Raw genomic sequence first — 11273 nt, 5'->3', positions numbered from 1 at the left:
TAGTACTAGTAATAGTACTGGTAGATTTTCTGTAAGGGTGCATGTGAATATTCACAGGATGTCCTTAGCAAACAAACAAACACAGGACAGAGAGATGTGCCAGTACAGGAAAAGGATATCCTCATAAAAATACAGTTTATTGGTAGACCAAAATGGTACCCTATCCTCCATTCAATCAATATTCAGGTCAGGTTCATAAATAATACACAATATTTTCATCCTCACAATACAGTGCAAGGGAATGTAAGGATGTGCATGTTGTAGACAGATTTGAAGAAGAAGCTAAATAAGATCAGCTGGTATAATGTGTGTTTAAACAAATGAAACAAACTGATAAGAGTCCAATATCAGTAACATCATTTGCATCAACCCTAACACTCTCATCTCCAGGCTCTGTGAGGATCAGGTGTAGAACATGGTCAATATTTTAGGATTCAAGGCTCAGTGCTTGTGGGTCTTGTAGCTGTTTTTTCAGGCTCTTGTCCATCAGAACCAGACTCTGTATAGCCAGACTCCGACAGTCTGCATCAGGGTCTCCTTCAGCCACATCTGTAGATATTTATAACACAAAAAGACAATAAGAACTTTGGTCAAATATGCTCAGAGAACATCTCCAAGTATCATTTCAAAAGCAAAGTCACATTCTTTTATTTTGGTCCTTGCACACAATTCAAACGTTTTCTCTGCACGAGTAACAATCAGAATCAGAATCAGCTTTATTGGCCAGGAGTGCTTACTCACACAAGACTTGATTTGACTTTGGTGAACTGAGCTCTCTATGTACAAAAGTAAAACATTAAATATCAACTATAAGCACAAAGTAAGCAAAGCCTGATATGTACAAGACTAAATAAGACAATAGTGCAAAATGCTGAATAAGCATGATAATAGAATATGTAATTCTGTAACAGATGAGTTAATTTACATGAGGTAGAGAGTTTTTACAGTATTTACATGATGAAGTTATTGACCATAAAATAAATAATTTAATCATCCGACAATGTGTTCCCTGCACCACAACACTCGCTGCCATGTGAAGCTTTTTTTATCCTCCGAAGGATGAAGAAACATCAACCTGCGGAGGAGCCGGTCACGTCATGGACAGTCTGTGCAGTACAGGACATCCTGGTTCCTCATCTAATTCCCAGAAATGCTGGGTCCAGCTGTGTGTGTGTGTGTGTGTGTGTGTGTGTGTGTGTGTGTGTGTGTGTGTGTGTGTGTGTGTGTGTGTGTGTGTGTGTGTGTGTGTGTGTGTGTGTGTGTGTGTGTGTGTGTGTGTGTGTGTGTGTGTGTGTGCTCTACATGTTTGTCTGTCACTGAGGGAACATCCCGGACAGAATTACAGACTGCAGGTGCAGCCTCAAACATCTGTGCATTTATAGGAATCGAGATGTTTATGAAAGAAGAAACCTTTAACATTAACAGTTTGTTGCGTTTTCTAAGTTAAATTCTAATCTATGAAAACACCTGAAACAGATGCCCTGCTTTTCCTTGTATATATAAAAGTGTATATTCCATAAAAATATAATGTAAATAAACATACAAAAACATGTATAAAAAGTATAAATATAATTTATATAAAAAAAAAATATTTGTCCAAAAGAATATACATGTTTATGGCAGAGATTCAAGAAGTTTTTTTTTTTTTTTTTTTTTACCTGCCAGCCACGTTCTGGTCTCAAACAGCTGATCACTCAGGTCCACCAGCAGGTTCTGACTGTTCACGCTCAGAAACACGGAGCAGACAGCGAAGAGGACGCCTCGTCTCACCATCCTTTATCACACAGATTGCATGTTAACAACTCGTATTGGAATAACTGAACATTCAGTGCAGAATGTGACGGTCTATCAGGGTGTGTTGTTTTAATGTTAGCTGGTGTAGCCTGCATTAATAACATTAAAAAAACACATGCTGTTGGGGAGAGATTTTACAGTTTGCTTGTGTTGATAATAAAAGATCTGGTTAGTAGCAGGATAAGTACATTTTAAATTGATGTTAGGAACCACACAGATCCTCTATAACACTCAGTAATCACACTCACTGGTCAACATGGTAGCGCAGCGCCCACACAAAGTCCAGTAAGGCTCGACCCATCTGTGCAGCTATCTGCATGAAAAAAACAATTGAAGAGTAAATCCTACAAGACCCAGAGGCAGAGCTTGAAAATATGCTTTAAACTTCTTATTCTTTGTCATTTTAACTTCGTATTGGACATAACTGTTTTTGGATTATCTTGTTTTAATAATGTGATAAAGGGGGACAGTATGTGATATCAGACTGCATCAAGACTAACCCCTAAACAACAGACAGATTGGATAAAGTACCGGTGCATTGGCTGCCAGGTGCATGAAGAGGCCCAACGTGTGGATCAACCTGCCCAGCACCAGATGGTCACTGCCCAACAGGTCAAAGGTCACCTGAGGCCTAGTAGAAAGAACTTTTATTTCAAAATGTTCTGATGTATTAAAACACAAATCTGACTTTTATGACAACAATACTTACTTGTCATAATTACACAGCAGAGGGAAAAAGAAGTGTCCAACAACAGGGGCGTAGCGGTTGGGGATGGCCTTAGCTGGAGGCCTTGGGACACCCTGTAGAAAAAGAGAAATGACATCTGAACTCACACATCAAAAAGGCAGAGTAAAAAGTGTCCATGCTTTACCTACCTTACTAAGGCGTCTTGTCTTGCTTTGAATCCGCTTCTCTACTTCCTGTCTCCAGTGAACAGGGTTGTCTCCGGGGTATGGAGTCAAATCTGTGCTGGCAGAGATACTCATGGAAGAATCTCTTGTTTCAGTAATCGGCTTGGAGAGCTCCTGCGCTGCCAGAGCAAGAACCTGATAAAAAAACATGATCAGCTTAATTACTGACATATCAGTCATTCATGGTATAAAAAAGTAAAGAAGATTTATATTCAAACCTCCAAGATATCGAGCCGCTGGCGCAGACTGTAGTTCAAGGAGTAAAACTCTGTGGTCAAATACTGGGTCACCTATGAAGGAAAACACAGATAAAAGTGGAATACATCTATGTGGTAAACAAACAACAGAAATGTTGACATGAAAAGATTTAGGGAGTTAAAAGTGAGGTAATGATCGTACGGAGATAGTGTCAGTGACAGCGAGTGCCACCATGGTCGCCTGTCTGAGACTCACGAAGCCCCTTATGCTGTATTTATCCTCCATGTGAAGAAACACTTTGCTCAGCTGGACACTGATCTGAAAAGGTTGAAAAAAAAGCAACTGTAGTTTAAAAAAAAAAAAAGGATATAAAAGAGACCGATATTTGGATAGTCACTAATAAGGCTGCAAGTATTGTTTGTTCTGTTATACATGAATATGCAAATGACTTTACAATAAACTGGTTAATTGTTTAGTCTAAATATAATGTTACATATTCAAAAGTCTACTTCTTATCCCTTTTTTAAAACCACAGGTATAATACTTTAAGGTCCAATATGTAAGATATCTACTGAATGAAATCATAAAATCACCTTACTTTATCAGACAATAAGGAAACATGATTGAGACTGTTTAATCAGACTCTTTAACAGCACCTCCACTCATATCAATAATGCTACACACTGTGTGTGTTTTAATAACAATAACTCTTTCCACAAGTGGAAGTGTACATACCTTGTATTATTCTATTATTGTATTTTTCTGCCTTTATTTAACTGATGTACATATGTTTGATTTTTAACTTATTTTTTATAATTATATTCCTATTTCCTGTTTTCTTGAGCTGTTGTAACAAAAAAATGTACCCCATGGGGGATCAATAAAGTTTATCTTTATCTTTATGATATGTTGAAGTGCTGGTTTCACTGTTAACTACACTAGATTAGATTTCGGTGCAGAATTGTTTGTATTTGTTTTGACCAGACGAGGTAGGCAGTATTAAGGCACCCCCACACGCCCGTTTTGGACTCTTCTCAGTTTGCCAGTCAAACCAACAGGTGTTGCAGCGATGGAAGCGGGCAAGAGAAGTGGTTCAGATAGAAGTGATTGTACCCGACCTAAAAAGCCTCTGCATGTTTCTAATAAGCTCCACGAGCAGAAACGTGCTCAAACTAGGACCAATATTGGAGATGTTTTTTGAAAAATGGAGAGAGGTTAGAACACAGAAAGGTTTCATGACTGATGCAGTATCCATTTTAAACACTAGGTGTCAGAGTCACATATTACTCCTTTTCATTTAGATTTGACAAAAAGCAGCAAATGCTTAAATCTTTGCTTCAGGAACCAGCTAATGTTTGGCTTTTTGTTGTTGTAGCTTTAGTCATTCACAAAAATAACAATGTGTACTTTCAGTAAATTATGAATCTGAAGCACTCTTTTTTGAGCTTGACGTACCTCTCTGGCTGCAAAGCTGTTCTTCCTCACCAAACTCTCAGCAGCTCTTAAACTGAGCTCCACACGCACCGGCTCATCAGAGGAAATTAAATCTGGATCGGTCGCAAGATTGAAAAAAATGATTGGAACAGGAGGGGACAAAACACAGAATGTAAACACAGGGTAAGATGACATGAAGTAATCTGTGGAGCCATACTTTCCAGACAGTCTCGTAGGTAGCGGGGTGGAGATGCTTTGTTCATTTCCTGATCAGCAGACATGTCGTAAGGAGTGAGCTCATCATCACTACATCAGAGAAAGACTTATCAACACCCTTCTCTAGTTCTTTTAGCACTAATACAATCACAAATACATTTCATGTTCAGAACCACTGAATTAGCAAAAGAGCAAATACTGACCTGTCCAAGTCGGAGTCTGGAGCTGTTTTTGAAGCCTCACTCTGAGCAGAGGGCGTTGTCTCGCTGGTGTCTTGTGGAGAGTCGTTTCTGGGGATAACAGAAATCTCTGAGTGATCTAAGTCATCTTTTGTCTGAGGATTTTAAGTTGCTGCCGTCAGGCCGCAGAGTCAGTCTGCCAGCATGCAGGACAAAGAGGATGAGAAACTCATTTGTTCCTGCTACCATCACCTTTTTAAACAACTGACTGTGTTGCCTCTGTTTCCAGCTGTTTCTTAACTACTCTATTTATTTATTGTCCTTTCTATGTTGTGTGCTGATTGCGGGCTGTATGTATGTATGTGTTTTACTGCTGACTGCAAAACAAATTGCTCTCTCGCAGGGATAATAAAGACAACCTTGAACCTTGAACCTTGAGTAAAAACAAAGCTTTTGTTTATATACAGTGAAAACAGTTCATGGGATTTGACACAGTAATTGCCAAGATTAAAAACACAAAGATTAGTGTAGTCTAAAGATTAAAACATTGAATTCTGATGGATCTGTGTAAATTTGCATATGAAGACAGAAAGAAATGATTAATTTGTGTTAAAAATCATTAATGTGGTTTCTAGATGTTTTATTTTTTTTGTCTTTGCTATAGATCAGATAGCAGAGTCCACAATCTTACTATGACATTAGCAGATGTAGCTACATGTATGAAGCCTCAAGGTAACAGTTAAAGTGATGTAACCTACCTGTTCACAGGCTCAGCTTCTGGTTCCTCAGCACTAACAGGAGTCATCAGTGACAGTAGCTCCTTTGTTTCCTCATCTTGATCATACTGAAACACAGCACAATACAAACTCAGACTGCTTTTCAATCAGGTGGTGAATCAGATATCAGATTTAAAAATATTTTTTTACCTACTGCAATTGCACTTTATAACGACTCCCCTTTAAGTAAGGACAGAAGACATGTAAACTTTTAAACTTTAGCCTGAGTTGCATATATCATATATCAAACTGTATTGTGGGCTCATGTTTTTTGTATTGGTGGGATATGTATGTATACATGTGTTGTGTTGTGTGTTTGTATGTATACATGTGTTGTGTTGTGTGTTTGTATGTATGCTGGCTGCTGGAACACCTAAATTTCCCTGCTGGGATGAATAAAGTATATCTTATCTTATCTTATCTTATCTTATCTTATATTATATTTGGAATCCTGGAAGGCTGCTGCTGTCACAGCAGATGGCAGCTGATGTGCAACAAAGACCGTACCTCAAACTTAAGTTCAGCTCCATTGATATCCATACGAGAACTCAGGCACTCTCCCACCACCATGCCCATGTGTCTGATCCGCACCACGCTGCTGTCCAGGTGGCTCTGCATGCCGCCCAGCATACACTGAAGTAAGTCTGAGAAGAGAGGCAGCAACTGAAATACTCATTCTTTTTTAAAACTCTTTTTTTGTCTGTCTGTAAGTTATACTTTTTTTCAGTTCAGTAGCAATATAATGCTAATCAGTATGCAAAACACCTGAAGGTGATAATAGTTTTCTTGAAGGGATACATGATAAACTAATTATATTAATGCATATTTTGTTATTTTTATTTTTTTACGTTTTTATTTATTTACATATATTTTAATAGTCCTGCTTTATTCCTGTATTTAATTTATCTTAATTATAATTTTTGTTTGTCAGGCCTGTTTTTTTTTTGTCTTGCATTGATAGTGTTACCCTTGTTGGGTATTGTTCTATATCATTTATTGTCTGGTATTGTACTGTTGTAAAACATTTGAAAACAATAAAAATGTTGGTCATAAAAAAAATAATAATAAATAAAGGGACTGATTTAACACAGTGAACAACCTTATAACTGACGTACCTGATCTTAGCTCCTGCAGCTCAGAGTCGTTGAGCAGACTCACACTCAGCAGTAAGGCCTTGCTCACATACAGCTGCTGCTCTAAAGGTGTGTGTTTCACTGCACTGGGGTTAGCCCAGGCCTGAGCTACACACCTTAACACCTGAGAACACACACATGTGTACATGTCAAAATGAAGAATACATAATTCCCCCGTGATGTTATTTTGCCTGCTTAACATCCTGATGTCCTCACCTGGATAAGCAGTGGGCGTCGCTCCTTATCAGCTGCCAGGTAACCCAGAATAATCCTCAAGACTCGAGTCTGGAGACAAACAATCAAATGTTTAAAATATTAAAGAGAGAAGTAGTTTACTGTGAGGCTGCAGAACTTCTCCTTACCTCATATTTGTACTGTAATAACAGCAGCTTGTGAGTAATGACAAACTGGGCCTTTTTGTTTGTTAACACTAGATTACCAATGACTCTGCCCAAAGCTTCAGGCCTGAAACAAAAAAGACTGGTGTCATTCAAAGGAAGAGAGAAGACAGGCCGGAAATCTGCAAGGATAACTCTGTCGTTACCCGCTGACAGCCTGCACAAGAGAAGTCAGCACGCTCTCTGACCATCGCTGTGGAACGTTCTCAAACAGCTTCCAGCAAACCCTTTGCCACACCATGTCTGAGCTCGTGCAGACGGCGAGCTGAGGAGCCAGCACGGCCAGCACCGAACCTGCAGAGGAGGAGGAAATGACAGAAGGATCACAGAGATTCCTTCACAGAACATTTACAGACATTATCGTTTCATTCATTCTAAACTTCTGATTAAAAAGTCCTTCTTTACATTTCCTTTTTTTTCTCACTAGAAGCGGAAATCATTTGGACCATAGTTTTTCCTCAAATATCAATCTGTCAATTATAGAACACCAACACTTGTGATGTATGAATGGAAGTTAACAGTGGAAGATATTAAAGAAATGGAAAGAATTACGTATAGGCTAAGAAACAGAGAAGATGAATTCATGTGTTACTGGAGTAAATGGATAAAGGAAACAGATAAAGTGGAATAATAACAGGTATGTAAATTGAATTATATTCAATTAAGAGAGTAGCAAAGGAACAAACCCCCTCCCCCTGCTCCATTCTATTTACGGTTTTATTTTTATTTATTTTTTCTTATTATTAGTATTTTTTTTTTTTTTTTTTTTTTCGAAATCTTAATTTAATTATCTTTTTTCTCTTCGTATTCATTTTTTATTTTATTTCATGTATGTATTCTTGTATGTTATAATAAAAAAAATATATATATAAAAATGTGCCAGGATGAACAAAATATGTGATGAAATATGACAACTTGTAATGTAGTAAAACAGCCTGCGATAAAGTATTTTAAAAAAATGTGTTCAAAGGAGACTTGCAGCAGCAAGATTTTGACTTATTAAGTATTCCCTTGATGCTGGTTCTTCTCATTTTCTAATTAATTGTTGGTCTCTGACATTTCAGGAAATTTTGAAATACCATAATTTCACAGAGCTGAGGAGCTGAGAATAAGGGCCTGTGATTGGACACTCAGAATGATTATTAAGGACTATGTGATGATCAAAATGTGCCCATGATGAATTCCTTAACAATGGAAATATATATCTTGTTACGTATCTAACCACTGAGAAATTCCAATCATTAGAAGAGGTGAAGCTGGATGTGTGAAGGTGGCAACATGTGAGGGAAAACAGCATTAAGAAAACATATTTATATACAATAATGTATGAAAATGACTCACCACTATGACCCTGGATACACACTTTCCCAAGTGTCTCAGCCACAAATGTTAAGGAGCAATCAGTGCCATCTGTTCAGAATCAATGACAGGTGAGAAAAGAGATTATTTTGATGTAATGAACCTTTGACACAGGCTGTATGCTGTGATGATGTCAGCTCACCTTTAAGTGCTCGGCACGTCCTCTCCAGAGCGGTGAGAATCTCTGAGGCCAGTAGAGGATAATACTGCTGAGGGAGAAAGAGAGGCTTGATGTTCAGATGCAACCTGTTGGCTGTGAGGTCCGGTAAAGAAACAAGACGACCCAGCAGAGTTTCTCTGAGCTGAGGGGTGTCAGAGGGAGCGCTGTGCAGACAGTAGGACCACAGCAGGTCAGCGAGACGATGGCTCTGAAGGAACCGCTCTGTGATGCTGACCAAGTGGTCCAGACTAGCACTGGCTCTGCAATGGAGAGGGAAAAAAACAGTTAGTGAGCAGATGAAATGATGAATATCCTTTATCATCCCTTCTTTCACACCACCAACCTTAGCTCTCCTATCCCATCCATCAGCACCAGCAGCGTCTGCTCCGGAGGGCCTCTGAGGAACAGTCCGTCCCACAGATCTGTGCGCTGAGCTTCTGTGAGGCTGTGAAACCAGTCAGCCTGGATGCTGCTGACCAGGAACTGAAGGGTGCGAGTGAAGTGAGCTCTCCTGAACTCCACACGCTGAACTGAAGTGATCTTGTTTCCTGGTCTTTCATCCAAGTAAGAGTGAAGTGTGTGCAGAGCGTTGATTGTGTCTTTAGTATCAGTGGATGAAGTGAGGGTCCGGAAACACTGAGCCACTGCCAGGCGAACCTCAGTATGTGGGGTGAGGGACTCCATCTTTGTGATGGGGACCAACTTGAAATAAAAACTTAAATGGACATCTTATCCCTCACAGGAGGCTGTCTCCCAAGGTATTATTACCCACTGTTCACAACAAAGTCCACTGATGACTTGTACTAAGATAACGTACGCTAAGGGGATTAATATATTGTGTTATATTAACTCTCCCTTTCTCCTGAAGCTAACCGAAATCAAGCAGCTCACAGCTTGATAGTAACGTTAAGGTTTAAAACCTGTTCATGAATTTAGCATAAACATCTCTGTTGTAATAATAGCATGACAGGCGACATCTGTTATCGTCTCTCTAAATTGAAACACAACTGCACACATTTAAACAAACTTAACAGTACGCATTACGTCCTGTACACAAACATTATCTTTAGTTAATGTGATATCAACATATTTATTTCGTTGTAATATCTACTGTCCCTCATGTTACTCAATGTTTTAAATGAGATGTCCCCACCACGTCGTGTTTCCCTCCGTGTGTGATCAGTCAGTGAACACAACAGAGACACAACGGTATGGCAAGCCCAAAGGACCAAGTGTCGTCACTATGAACCGCTATGAACGCGTTGTTTTCCATATTTCTCTTTACCAATAAATGTACATTTCTACAGCTGGCGCAGTGTTAATTGTGTGTATGTGTTTAAAGTGGTCCACTTAATGTGACAGAATAGTTAGTCTATGGACAAAACAAGTGTCCATAAGTGTTACAGAAAATGTCAGGTTCTTGAATGCTTCACTGCGAAAACTGTCGCCGGAAGCCGGAAGGGCCAAATAACGTCACTTTGCAAACGCGTTTCGTAAAAATCAACAAATAAAGCACAAACGACAATTAATCCTGCATCTACGAAAAAGCTAAATTAAGCGAAAAAAATATGAGAGTTTGTTAAAATAATACGGGTTTATATAGCTGCGGAAGCTAAAATGGGATATAGTCTAGATTTTATTAAGAAGAAAGCAATTACTGACAGATGGTAAAGAAGTATGACAATTGAAATTAAACTTAGCTCAAATCAGTTTCTCTTTTTTATTTGAATTATTTCATCATTTATATACGGAGCCCCCTAGCCCTAAACCCATGAGCATTCTTTAATGGATACTTTTGCATCACAATACTTTCTTCTTCTTCTCCCTCTCCTTCTCGGAAAATTAAAATCTATTTCTCGCCTGCCGCTCCCAAAGCAACGCACCACTATCTCTCAATGTGAATAATAACATTAAAGATAAATAGAAACGCAAAATAAAAGATCAACTGGAACGCACCATTAAGGTGAGAAACGCGAAAGTATCTGCACATCAAGAAACATGTCATTTATTTGCATTTTTGTTGATTATTGATTTTTCAGATAAAATGGATAACACAAACGGACAACACTACAATCCAATGACATTATAAATAATATATTTATATTATAAATAAAGCTTTATAATTACACCCCCTGTACTCACCATCAGCTGATGTGATTGTATAAAGGGACAGTTGGCTGTTGTGAAAGTAATGAGTTATAAGTATAATGCTAAATAAAGGGAGGCCTATCTAGATGATTGCGACACTGCAGACAGGTGTGAACATTTCCCCGTTGTGGTATAAATAATAGTTATTCTTATCTTGTGTTATCTTAAGGGATGGTGCAGTGTGTATCTACAACCTGCAGGCGGGGCTGTTGTGCTGTGTGTGTTTAACAAACCTCACTGTTATGAATCATGAATGTTGTGACTGTATATAAATCTGTTTTACGATCAGAAATATCAGATGGCGCATAAACATGGATCACAAATAATGGACTTGTGCAGAAAAGTCACCTGAAGAGGGAGAAGCATCTTCATACATTTATAAATAATTCAATTTCAAACCATTCATTTTAGAAAATATAGAAACAAATACTAATGGTGGCTTAGTAAAAATCTTTAAACAAATATGAGACTCTTTAATGCAGAAGTTAAGATTAATAATGACTAATCATTGTAGCCGGTACCTTGAGAGTACCTGATGACTTTTGAACGTCACCGTTATTAGTTTG

The 11273-nt window shown here is 38.4% G+C and overlaps 1 protein-coding gene across 1 annotated transcript; it reads right to left on the bottom strand.

The window, feature by feature from the left end:
* Nucleotides 1-100: 100 nt before the first annotated feature.
* telo2 (TEL2, telomere maintenance 2, homolog (S. cerevisiae)) lies at nt 101-9761 on the bottom strand. The gene is made up of 20 exons (XM_061028277.1): nt 8903-9761; nt 8542-8819; nt 8382-8450; nt 7187-7334; nt 7005-7107; nt 6859-6927; nt 6625-6766; nt 6017-6153; nt 5492-5577; nt 4758-4844; nt 4556-4644; nt 4360-4451; nt 3106-3222; nt 2925-2996; nt 2671-2841; nt 2504-2595; nt 2326-2425; nt 2043-2107; nt 1659-1774; nt 101-549 (listed from the first exon to the last, which is right to left on the bottom strand). The coding sequence occupies exons 1-20, from the start codon at nt 9241-9243 to the stop codon at nt 428-430; spliced, it is 2496 nt and encodes an 831-aa protein (XP_060884260.1). The 5' UTR covers nt 9244-9761; the 3' UTR covers nt 101-427.
* Between the last annotated feature and the right edge of the window lie 1512 nt (nt 9762-11273).

This window comes from Labrus mixtus, chromosome 21 (assembly GCF_963584025.1).
Source record: "Labrus mixtus chromosome 21, fLabMix1.1, whole genome shotgun sequence".
NCBI lineage: Eukaryota > Metazoa > Chordata > Actinopteri > Labriformes > Labridae > Labrus > Labrus mixtus.
The sequence above is the reverse complement of the archived record's forward strand: the minus strand, read 5'-3'. Positions and strand labels throughout refer to the sequence as shown.

What these genes read in the sequence shown, in the direction of transcription:
- telo2 (XM_061028277.1), bottom strand. Translation starts at nt 9,243, where the DNA reads ATGGAGTCCCTCACCCCACATACTGAGGTTCGCCTGGCAGTGGCTCAG. An exon ending in CTGTCACTGACACTATCTCC is followed by an intron (nt 2,997 to 3,105) that starts GTACGATCATTA and finishes TTTCCTTCATAG; the next exon opens with GTGACCCAGTATTTGACCAC. An exon ending in GACCAGAACGTGGCTGGCAG is followed by an intron (nt 550 to 1,658) that starts GTAAAAAAAAAA and finishes AAATATCTACAG; the next exon opens with ATGTGGCTGAAGGAGACCCT.